Here is a 21,646-nt window from a genome sequence, read left to right on the forward strand (position 1 = left end):
TATATTTTACACTAAATAAGATGTATTATTTCCTGGGGACAGAAAAGGTACAGCATAACACTAATGACCCTCTGGTTGCAGATACATGAGTTAGCCTTCAATTTTATTTATTTTTGAGCATGAACGGTGCAGCATTTGCGCGAATGCTGTGCATTGATCTACCCATATTTTCCCTCGATCATACCGACAGTGTTTGCGTATTGGTACACCAAAAGTAACGTTATATCAACTTGCAGCGCGTTCGGATTTATCGAACAAATGCATCAAATTGTATGCTTAGACGGGTTTACAGAAATGGTAGCAGAAGATGAATGTTGAAGTTTTGTTGCACACATATCAAGATGACGTTGCGTACCATTTTTCTCAAAACAGTGTAGGTGTGTTCCATGTGTAGAATCAACAAAGTTGCGCCAACGCTGCGTTTTCAGACACGCTTAATCGAACGCGAAGCAATACACATTGATAACAAACAACAAATCCAGGCTTCAACTGTTTGGTTGATCTTATGGACCACTTGGCATCTTTTGGAAGTAAGTGTTGACTAAAATGCACAGTTAAAAACAGCGTACAAATACGGCTTAAATAGTTTGCACGAAATATCGGCATCCATCTAACTAGCTTATTGCTCAGCTCGTCGTGCTACATAGCTAGCTAAACGTTAGCTAGGTAGAAGGCAACGCAGCTCAGCTAGCGAGATTTCTAACAATTAGCTTAGAGTTAGCCATTTAGCTAGCTAAACTATATGTATCAGTTTCTTTCATGCAGCTAATCCATTCAACCAGCTAACTAATCCATCACTTAATTGTCTCCTAACTTCCGGCTTGAAGTACCTAGCTAGCTACATTATCTAGCCACGTTAACTGTGTTGTTAGCTACTGCTAAATTTATGATGCTGGCTTTAAATCTGACCAATAACACATTTTAAGAGGATTTACAGTATCTAAAGTCTACGTATTCTTACCAGTAAAACTGGCAAGTTTTGCGACATAACGCTGACTTATTTTCAGATAACCCTTTTTAAAATTATTATTCATAGGACATGCATTTCATTCTAATTAGCAGAACAAGTGCCAGCGCATTTCTCTCAATGGGACATCATCATTACAGCGATCACATCTTCCATTCAGGTTGCAGTATAAATGAGGAATATCCCAGGTCTACTTCAGGGCAGCCGGCCACCAACGACACACTTATTATATGGAGTTTTATTGAATTCAAGCGCCTTCATACAATCCTTATGTGCCTCGATGAGATCTGTCCAACTTTCTTCACCTTTCTCAATGATGCAAACATTCCTGACTTCGTCTCAGGGCACACAACAGAGTTTCAGTGGTTTCTTTCTTCCCTGTGCCCTCAATGGCCCGACGCTGGCAGCATACACTGAGGACATTTTTCAGGTTAGCTAGCTAGCTGTTACGCCTTCATACGCATTGATGCCAATTTATGTCTTTCAGATGACCCTTCTGACAAGCCCCCGTGTCGAGGTTGCTCATCTATCCTGGTGGAACCCTATATAAAATGTGCAGAGTGTGGACCCTCACCTTTCCTTCTCTGTCTCCAGGTGAGGGGCGCACATTGCTTCCTCGGGCATGCGCATAAAACTGTTTATACATTTTGCCTAGCTTGATAACTTTGCATCTCTACTGACACTTGAATTGTTTAATCCAAATATGTTACAGTGTTTTACCAGAGGGTTTGAGTTCAAGAAACATGAGAGTAATCACAAGTATGAAATCATGGTAAGACATTGGAAATTGTGATGTCCATTCTGATTAACATATATAATATTGACTCTTCAGTTATCCATTATTTACCAAAAGTATGCTTCTGGCAAACTGTTGTGATCATGCTCAATACCATGCCTCCTCCCTCACACAGACATCAGACTTCCCTGTGCTGGAACCTAGCTGGACAGCACAGGAGGAGATGGCCCTTCTGGAAGCAGTCATGGACTGTGGCTTTGGGAACTGGTAAGTAGACACACACATTCTCTGACTCTCTCGCTCAAGTGTCATATACAGTTGAATTCGGAAGTTTGCATACAAGGTGTTTGGCTAAGGTAGCCAAATACATTTAAACTCAGTTTTTCACAATTCCTGACACTTAATCCTAGTAAAAATTCCCTGTCTTAGTTCAGTTAGGATCACCAGAGAGAATTATTTTATTTCTTTCATCACATTCCCAGTGGGTCAGAAATGTACATCTACTCAATTAGTATTTGGTAGCATTGTTTAACTTGGGTCAAACGTTTTGGGTAGCCTTCCACAAGCTTCCCACAATAAGTTGGGTGAATTTGGGCCCATTCAGACAGAGCTGGTGTAACTGAGTCAGGTTTGTAGGCCTCCTTGCTCGCACACACTTTTTCAGTTCTGCCCACACATTTACTATGGGATTGAGGTCAGGGCTTTCTGATGGCCACTCCAATACCTTGACTTTGTTGTCCTTAAGCCATTTTGCCACAACTTTGGAAGTATGCTTGAGGTCATTGTCCATTTGGAAGGCTCATTTGCGACCAAGCTGCCACCAACTTCCTGACCGATGTCTTGAGATGTTGCTTCAATATACCCACATAATTTTCCTGTCTCATGATGCCATCTATTTTGTGAAGTGCATCAGTCCCTCCTGCAGCAAAGCACCCCCACGACATGTTGCTGCCACCCCTGTGCTTCATGGTTGAGCTGGTGTTCTTTGGCTTGCAAGCATTCCCTTTTTGCTCCAAACATAACGATGGTCATTATGGCCAAACAGTTCTATTTTTGTTTCATCAGACCAGAGAATATTTCTCTAAAAAGTACAATCTTTGTCCCCATGTGCAGTTGCAAACCGTAGTCTGGCTTTTTTATGGTGGTTTTGGAGCAGTGGCTTCTTCCTTGCTGAGCGGCCTTTCAGGTGATGTCGATATAGGACTCGTTTTACTGTGGATATAGACACTTTTGTACCTGTTTCCTCCTGCATCTTCACACGGTCCTTTGCTGTTGTTCTGGGATTAATTTGCACTTTACGCGCTAAAGTACGTTCCTCTCTAGGAGACCGAACGCGTCTCCTTCCTGAGCGGTATGACGGCTGCGTGGTCCCATGGTGTTTATACTTGCGTACTATTGTTTATACAGATGAATGTGGTACTTTCAAGTGTTTGGAAATTGCTCCCAAGGATGAACCAGATTTGTGGTCTACAATTTTTTTTTCTGAGGTCTTGATTTCTTTTGATTTTCCCATGATATTAAGCAAAAACTGAGTTTGAAGGTAGGCCTTGAAATACATCCCCAGGTACACCTCCAATTGACTCAAATTATGTCAACTAGCCTATCAGAATCTTCTAAAGCAATGACATAATTTTCCAAGCTGTTTAAAGGCACAGTCAACTTAGTTTATGTAAACTTCTGACCCACTGGAATTGTGATACAGTGAAATAATCTGTCTGTAAACAATTGTTGGAAAAATGAATTGTGTCATGCACAAAGTAAATGTACTAACCGACTTGCCAAAACTATAGTTTGTTAACAAGGAATTTGTGGAGTTGTTGAAAAACAAGTTTTAATGACTCCAACCTAAGTGTATGTAAATTTCCTACTTCAACTGTATTACAAACTTGCAGACTAGTTGCCATTTGCAGTCTGATTTGTTCTGTAGCATCCCTCACTTGTACTGTCTTCCCATATCAATATAAACACGTTCAAGTTGATAACAAAAACATAACTGTCACTTTCCTGTTTGACTCTGCACAGGCAGGATGTGGCGTATCAGATGCGCACCAAAAACAAGGAGGAGTGTGAAGCCCACTACATGAAGAACTTCATCAACAATCCCCTGTTCTCCTCCACCCTGCTCAACCTCAGACAGATAGAGGAGGCTCGTACTGCAGACACAGCCATTCCCTTCAAACGTCAGTATACACACAACACACCTACTCCTCTGGACTTCTCCCTTCATAGTAATAAGGAGAGTTTGTTTGTCATACAAGTTATAGTAGAATTCTGAAGCCATACAACAAATACGATTTAGGATATGCTTTTGTGTATGACCTCAACTAACCTGTACCCCTGCACATTGACTCGGTACTGGTACCCCTTGTATATAGCCTCAGTATTGTTATTTTGTGTTACTTTATATTTTTTAACTTTAGTTTATTTAGTAAATATTTTCATAACTCTATTTCTTGAAATGCATTGTTGGTTAATGCCATGTAAGTAAGCATTTCACGGTAAGGTCTACCTACACCTGTTGTTTTCAGCACACATTTGATTTGATGTCCAGCTGATAAAGGCAGGGAGGAATACATGGATTTTTTTCATTTATCTGATATGCAACTATATCGTTCCTCATTTATGCTTTCTTTCTTACACAGTAATAACTTGATTACTGTACTGTCATGTTTGTCATGAGGGACTTTTCAGATCACTAGGTAAAAATACTCTTGGTTTTCCTCCCAGCCACTGACGACCCCCCAGGCCCACCTTTGACTCCCTGTTGTCTCGAGACATGGCTGGATACATGCCTGCCAGAGCAGACTTCATGGAGGTGAGAGGAACTAGGGTCTTAAAGCGTCCATGCCTTTAGTAGTTCCAATCTCACGAGACATAGTCGGACATAGACATTCCATTTTTCTGTTCTGCATGTTCCAAGAACATATCCCCATGTCATAATGAGTATGTTCTCATACTCTTGGCATATTATGATTGGAATCATAGGAAGTACTTAAAGATCACCAAGAAAGAACCCTTGCCACCCATGTATGAATGAAGATATTAGTTCTCCTGATGGCCGCCTCACTGCAGTCTTATTGTACTCTGACTCATCTCCTTGTACCTCTGTGATTCTCTCCTGCTATTTGTCATCCTGTCTAGGAATTTGACAACTATGCTGAGTGGGATCTGAAAGACATTGATTTTGTGGATGATGACTCAGACATACTACATGGTGAGTTGAAAGTGCTATCATTGTATTTGAATTGAGAGAAAAGTCCTACCCTGCTTATGTTTATTGTACATGTACTGTGTTTTAATATCATCATTGCCTTGTCTGACATATTTGTCTGGTTCTTTCTAGCGCTGAAGATTGCCGTTGTTGACATATACCATTCAAGGTTAAAGGAGAGAGGAAGAAGAAAGAAGTAAGTTGAAATATTTTGCGTTTAACTATAAAGATGTAATGGACTTATTCAGCTCAAAATTCTTAGAAGCTTTGCCCTTTATCATATGCCTGTAATACTCTGCAAATGTTGCCACAATAACATTTTAATTGCTTTCCAAAATCAGAAATGTGATACCTACACAAGTAACATAACACTCTACACTAGCCTGTTAAGATAATCACTGAAGCACTGGTTCAGAATCACCGGTTGCTATTAATGCTTAAAGGCTTAAACATTACATAACTCAAATTTGAGTATTGTTTGACCTGGCCACCTTTTTAAATGAATTTGAGATGTTCATGGATTGTCACATTCCGTCCACTGCCGCCCCGTTCAGTGTGTGTCAGTACTGGTCTTGGCCACGGTGGTCAGTCCATTCATGTGGTAGTACATCCATCATTAAATCGGACTTAACGAATTGCTGCTCCCCTAACTCTGTGGAATGGCATGTGGGGCAGGTATGGTATGTTAGCTGGCCAGAGCTCCCAGGACCATGCATGCCTGTGTGTCCCAAATCCAAATGGCATCCTATTCCCTACATATTGCACTACTTTTGGTGGGCCCTGGTCAAAAGTAGTGCACTATGTAGGGAATAGTGTGCTATTTGGGATGCAAACACTGCTAGCCTACCAGCTAGCCAGCTAGCTGGTGACATTTTTATTTTATTTAACCTTTATTTAACTAGGCAAGTCAGTTAATAACAAATTCTTATTTACAATGACAGCCTACCCCAGCTAAACCCTAACCTGGATGACGCTGGGCCAATTGTGCGCCGCCCTATGGGACTCAATCACGGCTGGTTGAATTGAACCAGGGTCTGTAATGACGCCTCTAGCACTGAGATGCAGTGCCTTACACGGAACCCAAACCGGCTGCGTGCGTGCGTGCGCTATTGTGCATACATTTTATTTTGTCCCCCTACACCAAACGCGATCCCGACATGCAGGTTAAAATATCAAAACAAACTCTAAACCAATGACATTAATTTGGGGACAGGTCAAAAATAATTAAACATGTATGGCAATTTAGCTAGTTAGCTTGCACTTGCTAGCTAATGTGTCCTATAAAGCTAGCTTGCTGTTGCTAGCAATTTTTTATTTTTTTTATAAACATTTTGGTATCCAATTGTTAGTAGTTACTATCTTGACTCATCGCTACAACTCCCGTATGGGCTCGGGAGAGACTAAGGTCGAAAGCCATGCGTCCTCCGAAACACAACCCAACCAAGCTGCACTGCTTCTTAACACAGCGTGCATCCAACCCGGAAGTCAGAGGAAAAAACGTGCACCTGGCGACCTGGTTAGCGTGCACTGCGCCCGGCCCGCCACTGGAGTCGTTAGTGCGCGATGAGACAAGGATATCCCTACCGGCCAAACCCTCCTTAACCCGGACGACGCTAGGCCAATTGTGCGTCGCCCCACAGACCTGGTCGCAGCCGGCTGCGACAGAGCCTGGGCGCGAACCCAGAGTCTCTGGTGGCACAGCTAGCACCCGGGATGCCCTGTTGCTAGCTCATTTGTCCTGGGATATAAACATTAAGTTGTTATTTTACCTGAAATGCACAAGGTCCTCTACTCCGACAATTAATCCACACATAAAACAGCCAACCGACTCGTTTCTAGTCATCTCTCCTCCTTCCAGGCTTTTTCATCTTTGAACTTATATGGTGATTGGCATCTACACATTCACAGTATTACCACGACAACCGGCAAAACATTTGGTCTTTCAATCACCCACGTGGGTATAAATCAAATCAAATCAAATTTTATTTGTCACATACACATGGTTAGCAGATGTTAATGCGAGTGTAGCGAAATGCTTGTGCTTCTAGTTCCGACAATGCAGTAATAACCAACAAGTAATCTAACTAACAATTCCAAAACTACTGTCTTATACACACAAGTTTAAGGGGATAAAGAATATGTACATAAAGATATATGAATGAATGATGGTACAGAGCGGCATAGGCAAGATACAGTAGATGGTATCGAGTACAGTATATACATATGAGATGAGTATGTAAACAAAGTGGCATAGTTAAAGTGGCTAGTGATACATGTATTACATAAAGATGCAGTAGATGATAGAGTACAGTATATACGTATACATATGAGATGAATAATGTAGGGTATGTAAACATTATATTAGGTAGCATTGTTTAAAGTGGCTAGTGATATATTTTACATTTCCCATCAATTCCCATTATTAAAGTGGCTGGAGTTGAGTCAGTGTGTTGGCAGCAGCCACTCAATGTTAGTGGTGGCTGTTTAACAGTCTGATGGCCTTGAGATAGAAGCTGTTTTTCAGTCTCTCGGTCCCAGCTTTGATGCACCTGTACTGACCTCGCCTTCTGGATGATAGCGGGATGAACAGGCAGTGGCTCGGGTGGTTGTTGTCCTTGATGATCTTTATGGCCTTCCTGTAACATCGGGTGGTGTAGGTGTCCTGGAGGGCAGGTAGTTTGCCCCCGGTGATGCGTTGTGCAGACCTCACTACCCTCTGGAGAGCCTTACGGTTGTGGGCGGAGCAGTTGCCGTACCAGGCGGTGATACAGCCCGCCAGGATGCTCTCGATTGTGCATCTGTAGAAGTTTATGTGCTTTTGGTGACAAGCCGAATTTCTTCAGCCTCCTGAGGTTGAAGAGGCACTGTTGCGCCTTCTTCACGATGCTGTCTGTGTGGGTGGACCAATTCAGTTTGTCTGTGATGTGTATGCTGAGGAACTTAAAACTTGCTACCCTCTCCACTACTGTTCCATCGATGTGGATAGGGGGGTGTTCCCTCTGCTGTTTCCTGAAGTCCACAATCATCTCCTTTGTTTTGTTGACGTTGAGTGTGAGGTTATTTTCCTGACACCACACTCCGAGGGCCCTCACCTCCTCCCTGTAGGCCGTCTCGTCGTTGTTGGTAATCAAGCCTACCACTGTTGTGTCGTCCGCAAACTTGATGATTGAGTTGGAGGCGTGCGTGGCCACGCAGTCGTGGGTGAACAGGGAGTACAGGAGAGGGCTCAGAACGCACCCTTGTGGGGCCCCAGTGTTGAGGATCAGCTGGGTGGAGATGTTGTAGCCTACCCTCACCACCTGGGGGCGGCCCGTCAGGAAGTCCAGTACCCAGTTGCACAGGGTGGGGTCGAGACCCAGGGCGGGGTCGAGCTTGGAGGGTACTATGGTGTTAAATGCCGAGCTGTAGTCGATGAACAGCATTCTCACGTAGGTATTCCTCTTGTCCAGGTGGGTTAGGGCAGTGTGGTTGAGATTGCATCGTCTGTGGACCTATTTGGGCGGTAAGCAAATTGGAGTGGGTCTAGGGTGTCAGGTAGGGTGGAGGTGATATGGTCCTTGACTAGTCTCTCAAAGCACTTCATGATGACGGAAGTGAGTGCTACGGGGCGGTAGTCGTTTAGCTCAGTTACCTTAGCCTTCTTGGGAACAGGAACAATGGTGGCCCTCTTGAAGAATGTGGGAACAGCAGACTGGGATAGGGATTGATTGAATATGTCCGTTAACACCAGCCAGCTGGTCTGCGCATGCTCTGAGGGCGCGGCTGGGGACGCCGTCTGGGCCTGCAGCCTTGCGAGGGTTAACACGCTTTAAATGTTTTACTCACCTCGGCTGCAGTGAAGGAGAGGCCGCATGTTTTGGTTGCAGGCCGTGTCAGTGGCACTGTATTGTCCTCAAAGCGGGCAAAAAAGTTATTTAGTCTGCCTGGGAGCAAGACAGCCGGGCCCGTGACGGGGCTGGTTTTCTTTTTGTAATCCGTGATTGACTGGCGACCCTGCCACATACCTCTTGTGTCTGAGCCGTTGAATTGAGATTCTACTTTGTCTCTATACTGACGCTTAGCTTGTTTGATTGCCTTGTGGAGGGAATAGCTACACTGTTTGTATTCGGTCATATTTCCGGTCACCTTGCCCTGATTAAAAGCAGTGGTTTGCGCTTTCAGTTTCACGCGAATGCTGCCATCAATCCACGGTTTCTGGTTTGGGAATGTTTTAATCGTTGCTATGGGAACGACATCTTCAACGCACGTTCTAATGAACTTGCACACCGAATCAGCGTATTCGTCAATGTTGTTGTCTGACGCAATACGAAACATATCCCAGTCCACGTGATGGAAGCAGTCTTGGAGTGTGGAATCAGATTGATCGGACCAGCGTTGAACAGACCTCAGCGTTGGAGCTTCTTGTTTTAGTTTCTGTCTGTAGGCAGGGATCAACAAAATGGAGTCGTGGTCAGCTTTTCCGAAAGGAGGGCGGGGCAGGGCCTTATATGCGTCACGGAAGTTAGAATAGCAATAACCAATGAGGAGATGGCACGTGTGTACCTGCTTCTATAAACCAATAAGGAGATGGGAGAGGCAGGACTTGCAGCGCGATCTGCGTCAGAAATATTTTAGCCCTTGGCGTTGCAGACGCTCGTTGGCGTGCGCGAGCAGTGTGGGTGCAGTAATTAAATAACATGGATTTCTACATTTATTTTGCGGCGCACGCGACGTGTCCGGTCTGGTCAGCATGTTAGTCCGCTGCGCCACTTGGGAGTGGTCTAATGGCAAAGGCCCAAGGCAGTGACCTGCAGGCCACAGAGTTCAGACGCAGTAGGCCTCATTGTCCGGTCCTGTTTAACATCACAGGAAGGCTACTTGTTGCAAAGCTGTTCTATATCACACTCACAACTTCAAGCTATGTGGTTCAGGTTCAACAGCTATATGGTACCATCACTCATTCAATTAATGTCAGTCTAAACCCACTGCTGTTTTCACTCACTCTACCAGCCTGAGAGTTTGCTGGTATTTACCAATGGACGGTGTCCTTATTAATGTTGTGTGTCTTCCAGGATAATCCGGGATCATGGACTGATCAACCTGAGGAAGTTCCAGAGTAAGTGCTCTCCTAACAGATTAGAGCTGGGTTGCAGAACCACCAGCAGACCAGGCATTAATGTAACACCCAGACTGAATATGCATTATGTATCCATGGTTGCAATAATGATCAACAGTAACCTGTGATCCCGGAGGCACTGCCAGTGCTCTTATTTACGATGGACGATGAGACCAGTGCGACGAGTGCCAGAGTGCCACAGCATAATTATTGCTCCACTATGAATAGATGCCTATGAAATGAACACTGCAGGTCTAATGACCAACTGTATTGGAGCTTTGAGCTCTTATTGATCCCCTCTCCATGGGCAGCGTTTCATCTAGCTTGGTAATATAATCGATGTTCATGTCCCACTTTTTATTCATGGAAGAATGGAAGGCAAGAGACTCCCTGAATAGATGTGTCCAATCAGTCCTCTTTTTCCTTTACTGCCCAGTGCAGTGCTATATCCAGGTCATGCCCTGGGAAATTGGCTGTAGTTTTATGGGTGGAGGAGGACACCCTTACGATTTATTTATTATTTACCAGCCTCCAGTCACTACCGCCCACCTCCTCCCCCTCTCTCCTCTTATCTCTAGTCTTTCAAGACAAAAGAGAACCCAGAGTTGCCGTGGAGCTGCAGCCTGGTTGTCATGGAGACTGTCAAAGTGTGTGTGTCACGGCAATAGAAGCCGTTTCCAAGCCTGGGTGGCTCAGTGTCGTGCCTGGTCTGATCATGCTGTTGCTCCAGGCAGTTTGACCAACAGTCTCACTCCCCTTATAGACATCAGTACCTCAAGACCACCAGTCCATTCCTGTTATGGAGTGTTTCAAATCTTTGACTTTGCTCAGCAGGACATTGACTCTACCTGTGTGTGTTTTGCTGCTATCTACACATTCCTATCACTGTACAGCCTCCAAATCAATGAGGAACTCAGCTGCCAGCTTGAAGACAGACACAGATGTGCGGGCCACCAGCCTTGAGCTGCTGTCATACTACTACCCCACATTCACTGTGAACAGAATATAAAACTATCCAATAAATTGCCATGTCTGCAAAGCCACCAGAGTCCACTCAATATATACCATAAGTATACAGGTAGATTCTTACGGCACAAAGTATGAAGTGGCTTTGAATAAATAGGTAATATGCTGCCGTTTGGGACACAAACACTAGCAATGATTTGAAAGGAGAGCAGCAGCAGCCCTTGAAGGGGGTGAGGTGAGTAGGGTGGTATGGGGTGACCTGCCCATCTGGGGAGCTTTTACATCGGCCATGGCAGGGTATCTCATTGATGCAAGGGGGTCACTCCATGTGCGATGTCTGGACATTTCCTCCTCTGGTGTTCCGCAAAAGCCTCTAATCTAACAATATTGAATGTGATACAGATCTCCAATACAGATCACTGCTGTCATATTCTCTACAACATGGCTGCCAGCCCCTCTTCCTGGAGATCTACCAAGTTTACAGTCCAACTCCAATTTACCAACTCATTCTAGTTATGAACTGCTCACCAAGACCTTAACTGGTTGAGTCCGGTATGTAGGGTTGGACTGAACCTACAGGACGGTAGATCTCCAGGAAGAGGGTTATCCTGAACCTACAGGACGGTAGATCTCCAGGAGGAGGGTTGGACTGAACCTACAGGATGGTAGATCTCCAGGAGGAGGGTTAGACTGAACCTACAGGACGGTAGATCTCCAGGAAGAGGGTTGGGCAGCCCTGCTCTACAATAACAGCTACATAGCACATGACCATTGTGTTTTTGTCTTCCAGTTCTGGAGCGTCGCTACCCTAAGGAGGTACAGGATCTGTATGATGCTATGAGACGTTTTGCCAGGGTGGTGGGCCCCATCGAACACGACAAGTTCATAGAGAGTCATGCATGTGAGTTTAACATTATGATATTGTACATGCACACACAGTAGACATTTTGATGTTAACACCAATATAATTGTTTCTTCCACCCCCTCCCCCTCTGGTCTACACAGAGAGCAGTCACACATCCAGTGTTCCCCTGTGTTTAATATTGTGGGTAACACTAAGGTCATCAGCGTGGTAATGAGCCAGTCAGATGATCTCCTGTCCCAACGCAGCAGCAGACCCCAACGGGGTGACTGGATGTGTGAACTCCCTTTGAGTGAGATGCGTGTGTCTGTGCATTTCTGTTTGTGTCTGGGGATGAGACATCATCTCGTTCTGATTAAAGGGCTGGGGCTTCAGAATAGCATGGCGCTACTCCATTGTTGTGTCAGAGAGAACAGCTGTAGAGCCTGCCTGAGCTACAACTCTGGTCTGATCAGCTCTGATGTTGGGAAGCACAGATCTGAGGGGTAAAGAGTTTCTCACTCTGTCTGCGTTTCTGTTCGTCCACCTGTTTGTCTGTCCGCCTGTCTATAGTAGAGACCGGTGAGGTGAGTGTGGACAGGCCTCATTGACCTCGTCCTTCTTGTCTTTCAGTGGAGTTTGAGCTGAGGAGAGAGATCGGCAGGCTACAGGAGTACAGGAGAGCAGGCATCCAGTCTTTCTGCAGTGAGTCCAGTCTACCCATCTAACCCCATCACCAGGGCCCATACAGCTCTAAAAAGTAGTACAATTTGTAGGAAAATTGTGCATTTTGGGACATAGCCAGAGCCTCATTAGTAACTCCCTTGTGTCAGCCAAGACCCAGGGCTGACTGACTGCCCCAGTAACCCCCTCCCTCCTCTGTGTCCCCCTGCAGGTGCCAAGGTGTATGAGCGTGTGAAGCAGGTGAGGGAGGATGAGCGGAGGAAGAGGACCATGCTAGTTGATGTGCTGCAGTACATTCAGGACGGACGGGCCTGCCAGCAGTGGCTCAGCAAACAGGCTGCCATGTAATCCTTCCTCCTTACTCTTGTGCGGTGTTTCACTATCCATTCCTCTGGATCCTGTGGTTGTACATTCATGTTCAAGTCAATCACTAGCCCACCTGATTCCACTAATCAAGGGCTTGATAAGTTGACTAGTTGAATTAGGGGTGCTAGCACCGGACTATAACTGAGATACCACCCACCTACTCTGTAGTTTATTACTGTGTGCTTGGCTCTAACGGCAACAAGTAGTGCTTGATTGTTTTTTTTTTTTAAACAAGAATAGCTCTACTTATCTTAAGCCCAGCTCTTGGGTATTCTCCAAGTTCTGATAATTATTCTTCATGAAGAAAAATAACAAAACTGCTAGTGTGTGTGATGATTCATTCTCTCTCTGGACGAGGATCCCAGAGAGTGAGAATTGTGTGTGTGCTGCTTGTAGTGACGCTATTATCTCACTTCACAGTGACGCTGGTATCACTCCTGTTGTCACCACCATCACCACATCAGGTAAGGACTCTTCATCTCCCACTCCCTCCCTTCTCTCCAACTTTTCTTGTCATGGCAACAGGTGGAGTCACGTTAATGCATTCTCAGAGATGCTCATTCAGAAATACGCTCGACAAACAGGACGGATATGTGTTTTTGTCTCTAGCGTTATCTTTCCGTTGTCATTCTGTAACCTCCAGTGCACAAGTAGGACACATCTATGTACACTCAGTCATTTCCATCCATTTACACTAATTTGCCTATTGTAAATATTTGTCTTTATTTTCCAACAAAACGGATTACCTGGATTCCTCAACCTGTCAGGTTGTCATTTAAAACAACAGAACAGTCAGGTTTTATGTCGGTTTAAATGTGTGTGATTAATTGTTCCACAGCAACAGGCAGGAGATGCGCCCCTCCTCTCAACCTGACTGGCCTGCCAGGGACAGAGAAGCTCAACGACAGGGAGAAAGAGGTACAAATAGAATTGGATATAAAATCCATTCTATTACATGTGAATTCTAGGATCTCTATGGATGTAAGGCTCTCAGCCCCACCAGGAAAGTACATGAATTCCCTACATAGTTCACTACTTTGAGTAGTACACTCTAACCCGAGTTGTGACTAACCTGATTCACCAGCTAGATTGGGGTTGGTGCAAAAATCAACATTACATTAGCTCTCCAGGAACAAGTTTGGGGAATACAGTGGAATTTGGGACGCAGTCATAAACAGCGGGTTGGGGTCATAGTAGGTCATGGTGACTGGTATTGTGTTGATGTAACATGGCGTCTCTCTGCAGTTGTGCCAGGTGGTGCGTCTGGTGCCAGGTGCCTACCTGGAGTACAAGCAGGCTCTGCTGAACGAGTGCAGGCGGCAGGGTGGTCTACGGCTGGCACAGGCCCGGGCACTCATCAAGATTGACGTCAACAAGACACGCAAGATCTACGACTTCCTGATCAAGGAGGGCTACATCAACAAAGCCTAGGCCAGCCTGAGAGACAGGGTGTGCCCTAAATGGGACCATTTTCCCTATATAGTGCACTACATTTGACCAGAGCCGGGTGTAATTTGGGACCCATTCAGAGTCAGGACTGTTCCAGCAGGGATCATGGCTGGACTGGACACTAACTGATACATTTTATACTCATGTTGTTTTGGTGAAATGATGTTGTCACGTGCTGTGAGAACTAAGTTTCAATGGCCCTCCTTTGTTTGAATGTTTGTTTTTCTATCGTATCTCAAAATTTGTCATCAACTTCAGGTCCTACATTTTGCATCAGTCTTGCCTTGTATATGTTCTAACTTCTAACCAAACTGACATACCTTCCTATTTGTACAGTACTTTATTGTCAGTGACACAGCAGCAGATAAGAAAATAACAGTGTATTTATTTCTCCTGTAATAAAATGTTTTATGTAAAAAGTATTACAGTATATGGTGTAGTATTTTACTTATTATTGTGTAATAGCAGTTACCTGTTTATTAATGCTATTACATGATAACCAACTTTCCATCATAGCATCAGTGCTGAGTTGCTTTATGTAAGCAGGTCCTGTTAGTGACACCTCTCCCAGACTCCCAGTTTGACAATGGGCTCCATCTCTGATTTGATTCATTCTCTGCCAGTGGAGTGGGTCTGGGGGTCGTATACATAAAGTGTTTCAGACCCCCTCCCCCATCCATATAACCTTATTCTTTTAAGATGTAAAACTGATCCTCGAATCAGCGCTCTTACTTCGATGTTAAATGAATAAATGTTTTGGTGTGACAAGGGAGAGCTAACTACCACCTAGATCCAGCCAGCCCAGCGGCCTCTCTCTCTATTCTGATGGCATTATCAGAGCAGTGGCGTCACGTCAGAGCAGCGCTTACAATCTGATTACTGCCCCAGATCCCTCCTTTGATGATAAGGAGGAGGCTGCTTCCTGAAATGGAGGCCTTGGGCCTGGAAATGTGCTCCGCTTACAGGGAGGAAGAAGCCACAAAGTCTGTTTTGCAGCCTAATGTTCTTTCTCTTGTGAGGTTGTAGGTGTATGTGAGAGTTTTAAAAAAAGGTGTCAGCATTTATTTCACCTTCTTTCCGCTGCAGGGCATGTTGGTGTAAGCGCTGCCTCCCAGGTACAATGACTGGGCTCTCGATCAATGTGACTGCGGGGCCACGTGAGCCCTTATCTGCCTTCCAAGTGGGCCCAGGTTAAAAATAGTGCACTATATAGGGAACAGGGTGTCATTTGGTACATACACACTGCCACCCGCCTACCTCCTGGTGAAAAGATTGAGTGTGAAACAGGAAAGAGAGACTGTGTCCGAAATGGTACATTATTCTCTATAAAGTGCTCTACTTTTGACCAGAGCCCATGCCAGGCCTGGTCAAAAGTAGTGCACTATAAAGTGAATAGGGTGTCGTTTGGGGCGTAGACAGAATCAGGTGTCATGGGAGGAAATCAGGATGAGGTTCTGTGGGTGAGAGAGAACATTTATCAGGCAGTAAGAAGCTCTGGGACATTCATTTTGAAACCAGGGTCTCATGGCCAGGTAAACAAGTTCATTTGTTGGGTTGTCTGGAGTTCTCTCTGGATTTATTGCAGCAGTTGAGTTAGATGAGTGCTGTATACCAGGGTTTCCTAAACTCGATCCTGGGGCCCACCGTGTGCACTACACAGCTGATTCAAATAACCAACTCATCATCAAGCTTCAGTTATTTGAATACGCTGTGTAGTGCTGGGGGGGTGAAATGTGCCCCAGGGGAGGCCCCAGGACCAAGTTTGGGAAACCCTGCGGTATACAACGGCTGGATGTTATTTGGAATAAAAACTCATCAGTAAGTTTAGTTGTTCAAATTACAACAAAAGCTGTTGACGACGAGCTGTTGCTCGTCTTGGGGGAGTGTAAAACCAAGCAGGCTGGGCTCAGCTACAGTGTAAAACCAAAAAGGCTGGGCTCAGCTACAGTGTAAAACCAAGCAGGCTGGGCTCAGCTACAGTGTAAAACCAAGCAGGCTGGGCTCAGCTACAGTGTAAAACTAAAAAGGCTGGGCTCAGCTACAGTGTAAAACCAAGCAGGTTGGGCCCAGCTACAGTGTAAAACTAAAAAGGCTGGGCTCAGCTACAGTGTAAAACCAAGCAGGCTGGGCTCAGCTACAGTGTAAAACCAAGCAGGCTGGGCCCAGCTACAGTGTAAAACCAAGCAGGCTGGGCTCAGCTACAGTGTAAAACCAAGCAGGCTGGGCCCAGCTACAGTGTAAAACCAAGCAGGCTGGGCCCAGCTACAGTGTAAAACCAAGCAGGCTGGACTCAGCTACAGTGTAAAACCAAGCAGGCTGGGCTCAGCTACAGTGTAAAACCAAGCTGGCTGGGCTCAGCTACAGTGTAAAACCAAGCAGGCTGGGCTCAGCTACAGTGTAAAACCAAGCAGGCTGGGCTCAGCTACAGTGTAAAACCAAGCAGGCTGGGCTCAGCTACAGTGTAAAACCAAGCAGGCTGGGCTCAGCTACAGTGTAAAACCAAGCAGGCTGGGCTCAGCTACAGTGTAAAACTAAAAAGGCTGGGCTCAGCTACAGTGTAAAACCAAGCAGGCTGGGCCCAGCTACAGTGTAAAACCAAGCAGGCTGGGCTCAGCTACAGTGTAAAACCAAGCAGGTTGGGCCCAGCTACAGTGTAAAACTAAAAGGCTGGGCTCAGCTACAGTGTAAAACCAAGCAGGCTGGGCTCAGCTACAGTGTAAAACCAAGCAGGCTGGGCCCAGCTACAGTGTAAAACCAAGCAGGCTGGGCCCAGCTACAGTGTAAAACCAAGCAGGCTGGACTCAGCTACAGTGTAAAACCAAGCAGGCTGGGCTCAGCTACAGTGTAAAACCAAGCTGGCTGGGCTCAGCTACAGTGTAAAACCAAGCAGGCTGGGCTCAGCTACAGTGTAAAACCAAGCAGGCTGGGCTCAGCTACAGTGTAAAACCAAGCAGGCTGGGCTCAGCTACAGTGTAAAACCAAGCAGGCTGGGCTCAGCTACAGTGTAAAACCAAGCAGGCTGGGCTCAGCTACAGTGTAAAACTAAAAGGCTGGGCTCAGCTACAGTGTAAAACCAAGCAGGCTGGGCTCAGCTACAGTGTAAAACCAAGCAGGCTGGGCTCAGCTACAGTGTAAAACTAAAAAGGCTGGGCTCAGCTACAGTGTAAAACCAAGCAGGTTGGGCCCAGCTATAGTGTAAAACTAAAAAGGCTGGGCTCAGCTACAGTGTAAAACCAAGGAGGCTGGGCTCAGCTACAGTGTAAAACCAAGCAGGCTGGGCCCAGCTACAGTGTAAAACCAAGCAGGCTGGGCTCAGCTACAGTGTAAAACCAAGCAGGCTGGGCCCAGCTACAGTGTAAAACCAAGCAGGCTGGGCCCAGCTACAGTTAAAACCAAGCAGGCTGGACTCAGCTACAGTGTAAAACCAAGCAGGCTGGGCTCAGCTACAGTGTAAAACCAAGCTGGCTGGGCTCAGCTACAGTGTAAAACCAAGCAGGCTGGGCTCAGCTACAGTGTAAAACCAAGCAGGCTGGGCTCAGCTACAGTGTAAAACCAAGCAGGCTGGGCTCAGCTACAGTGTAAAACCAAGCAGGCTGGGCTCAGCTACAGTGTAAAACCAAGCAGGCTGGGCTCAGCTACAGTGTAAAACCAAGCAGGCTGGGCTCAGCTACAGTGTGAAACTAAAAAGACTGGGCTCAGCTACAGTGTAAAACTAAAAGGCTGGGCTCAGCTACAGTGTAAAACTAAAAAGGCTGGGCTCAGCTACAGTGTAAAACTAAAAGGCTGGGCTCAGCTACAGTGTAAAACTAAAAGGGCTGGGCTCAGCTACAGTATAAAACTAAAAAGGCTGGGCTCAGCTACAGTGTAAAACTAAAAGGGCTGGGCTCAGCTACAGTGTAAAACTAAAAGGGCTGGGCTCAGCTACAGTGTAAAACTAAAAAGGCTGGGCTCAGCTACAGTGTAAAACTAAAAAGGCTGGGCTCAGCTACAGTGTAAAAAGCTGGCTGGGTTTAGCGACAGTGTAAAACCAAGCTGGCTGGGTTTAGCTACAGTGTAAAACCAAGCTGGCTGGGTTTAGCTACAGTGTAAAACCAAGCTGGCTGGGTTTAGCTACAGTGTAAAACCAAGCTGGCTGGGTTTAGCTACAGTGTAAAACCAAGCTGGCTGGGTTTATCTACAGTATAAAACCAAGCTGGCAGGGGCAGCAGGCAGATGGAGCAGATGTTAGTGTCAGTGCTCTGTGTGTGGAGATCTGCCATTTCTCTCTTCACCCACACACTGTCTGTTCATATGCACTCACCATCCCTCCCTCCCCCCGTCCATCCCTTCATCCCTCCCTATAAAGGTGAAGTGGTACTGACTTTCTTTTTGGGAAACTCTACTCTGTACATCCATTGAAGCTAAAGTGCATGTGATAGCTCCACTTTCTGCATTTTGCATTAAGCACAGAATGCAAGTGGAACCTGTTTTCCCCAGCACACAGTACTGTTGTTTTTCATTTTTGCATCTGTTAATATACACTATATATACAAAAGTATGTGGTCACCCCTCGAATTAGTGGATTTGGCTATTTCAACCACACCTGTTGCTGACAGGTGTATAAAATCAAGCACACAGCCATGCAATCTCCATAGACAAACATTAGCTGTAGAATGGCCTTACTGAAGAGCTCAGTGATTTTCAACGTGGCACCGTCATAGGATTCCATCTCTCCAACAAGTCAGTTCGTCAAATTTCGGCCCAGCTGAAGCTGCCCGGTCAACTGTGAGTGCTGTTATTGTGAAGTGGATACGTATAGGAGGAACAACGGCTCAGCTGCGAAGTGGTAGACCACACAATCTCACAGAACAGTACCATTGAGTACTGAAGCACGTAAGAATTGTCTGACCTCGGTTGCAGCACTTACTATCGGGTTCCAAACTGCCTCTGGAAGCAACGTCAGCACAAGAACTGTTCATCAGGAGTTTCATGAAATGGATTTCCATGGCCGAGCAGCTGCACACAAGCCTAAGATCACCATGAACAACTTTGTGGCAACAGTTTGGGGAAGGCCCTTTCCTCTTTCAGCATGACAATGCCCCTGTGCACAAAGCGAGGTCCATACATGATTTGTCAAGATCGGTGTGGAAGAACTTCACTGGCCTGCACAGAGCCCTGACTTCAACCCCATTGAACACCTTTGGGATGAATTGGAACACCAACTGCGAGCCAGGCCTAATCGCCAAACATCCCAAGCTCAATAATGCTCCTGTAGCTGAATGGAAGCAAGTCCCGGTAGCAATGTTTCAACATCTAGTGGAAAGCCTTCCCAGAAGTGTGGAGGCTGTTATAGCAGCAAAGGGTGGACCAACTCCATATTAATGCCCATTGCTTTGGAATGAGATGTTCGACAATCAGGTGTCCACATACGTTTGGTCATGTAGTGTATGAGATGGATTGGATTGGATGGCATCAGTGCCCTTGTTCTAGTAGTCTCTACTAGATTAATCAGTTAAATTCTGTCTGCCTATGTTCAGTCATCAAGGAAATATGATCAATCAATAGCTTGCAATACATCTGACAAACATATATTTGGATGAATAGCACTCACAGCTCTGTTGTGTACGCATACACAGTAAGCACAAGACACTAAGGTAAGATAAATTGACTCTTCAGGATCATGCACAGGAAGTAATGTTTATTTGCTGATATTTTGCAGAGTCATCATTCAGTGCCTGTCAGGTCTCACCTCACATGTTCTCGTTCTGTGCAGTTCTCAGTGTTGAAGTGAAGAAGCATTTTACAAAGCCCTAAGTATTGTGTAAACTCTGAAGAGACATTGGATAAAAACACAGCTCTCCTAAAGAAATGGGCATCTTGGTTTTAAAGCATCCCTCGTCTTCCTCAGTATCGATTTTCAACTTTGCTTTGAACTGCAGTGTTATTCGGTGAAAAGGGAAGAGAGATATTTCCTTCCAGTTGGTTGAATAAACAAGCACTCTTGGCTTTTTTTCTGGTCAGTGGAGTCCTTGGCTCTGTGAGAAATGACACACTATTCCATATATAGTATACTACTTTTAACCAGGACCACTAAATCCTAAATCCTATATAGTATCCCACTATTTAGGGAACAGAGTGCCATTTGGGACATACAGTGCATTTGGGAAGTATTCAGACACCTTCCCTTTTTCAAAAATTCTCATCAATCTATACACTATAATGACGAAGTGAAAACAGCTTTTTAGAATTTTTGAAAATGCATTAAAAATAAAAAACAGAAATACCTTATTTACTTAGCAATGAGACTCGAAATTGAGCTCAGGTGCATCCTGTTTCCAATGATCATCCTTGAGATGTTTCTACAACATGACTAGAGTCCACCTGTGGTAAATTCTGTTGATTTGACATGATTTGGAAAGGCACACACCTGTCTATATAAGGTCCCACAGTTGACAGTGTATGTCAGAGCAAAAACCAAGCCATGAGGTCGAAGGAATTGTCCTTAGAGCTACAAGACAGGATTGTGTCGAGGCACAGACCTGGGGAAGGGTACCAAAAAATGTCTGCAGCAATGAAGATCCCCAAGAACACAGTGGCCTCCATCATTCTTAAATGGAAGATGTTTGGAACCACCAAGATTCTTCCTAGAGCTGGTTGCCCGCTTGGGGTTTGCCAAAAGGCACCTAAAGGACTCTCAGACCATGAGAAACAACGTTCTCTGGTCTGATGAAAACAAGATTGAACTCTTTGGTATGAATGCTAAGTGTCACATCTGGAGGAAACCTGGCACCATCCCTACGATGAAGCATGGTGGTGGCAGCCAAGAATTGAACCTGATCAAACATCTCTGGAGAGATCTGAAAATAGATATGCAGGACACTTCCCATCCAACCTGATATAGTTTGAGAGGATCTGCAGAGAATAATGGGAGAAACCCCCCAAATACAGGTGTGCCAAGCTTGTAGCATCATACACAAGAAGACTCAAGGCTGTAATCGCTGCGAAAGGTGCTTCAACAAAGTACTAAGTAAAGGGTCTGTATACTTATGTAAATGTGATATTTTCGTTTTTGCTTTGTCATTATGGGGTATTGTGTGTAGATTGATGAGGGAAAAATACATTTTAGAATAAGGCTGTAACATAATAAAATGTGTAAAAAGTCAAGGGGTCTGAATACTTTCTGAATGCACTGTAACCCTGCTTCTGTTCCTGCTGAAAGGAAAACCACCCTGCTCCCTTCTGCCTGGACCCTTTCAACCATTATTACTAGGCAGTGATTAACACAGAGGTGAACATGTCTGCCATTGTCAACACGCTGGGTTCCCTTGGCAACCAGGTCTCAGGCAATCTAG

At 45.2% G+C, this 21,646-nt stretch overlaps 1 protein-coding gene and 1 pseudogene across 1 annotated transcript; one reads left to right on the forward strand and one right to left on the reverse strand.

The window, feature by feature from the left end:
* Positions 1–109: 109 nt before the first annotated feature.
* Positions 110–14,737, forward strand: tada2a (transcriptional adaptor 2A). The gene is given in 16 exon segments (XM_024442876.2): positions 110–530; positions 1,455–1,561; positions 1,680–1,739; positions 1,879–1,970; positions 3,726–3,883; positions 4,431–4,445; positions 4,448–4,518; positions 4,845–4,917; positions 5,047–5,110; positions 9,966–10,009; positions 11,766–11,876; positions 12,450–12,521; positions 12,712–12,844; positions 13,287–13,330; positions 13,705–13,784; positions 14,112–14,737. Coding segments are annotated over 16 exon segments (1,335 nt in total). The 5' UTR covers positions 110–505; the 3' UTR covers positions 14,298–14,737.
* Positions 1,163–1,390, reverse strand: LOC121839009 (annotated as a pseudogene).
* Positions 14,738–21,646: the final 6,909 nt, after the last annotated feature.

This window comes from Oncorhynchus tshawytscha, linkage group LG13 (assembly GCF_018296145.1).
Source record: "Oncorhynchus tshawytscha isolate Ot180627B linkage group LG13, Otsh_v2.0, whole genome shotgun sequence".
Lineage (NCBI taxonomy): Eukaryota > Metazoa > Chordata > Actinopteri > Salmoniformes > Salmonidae > Oncorhynchus > Oncorhynchus tshawytscha.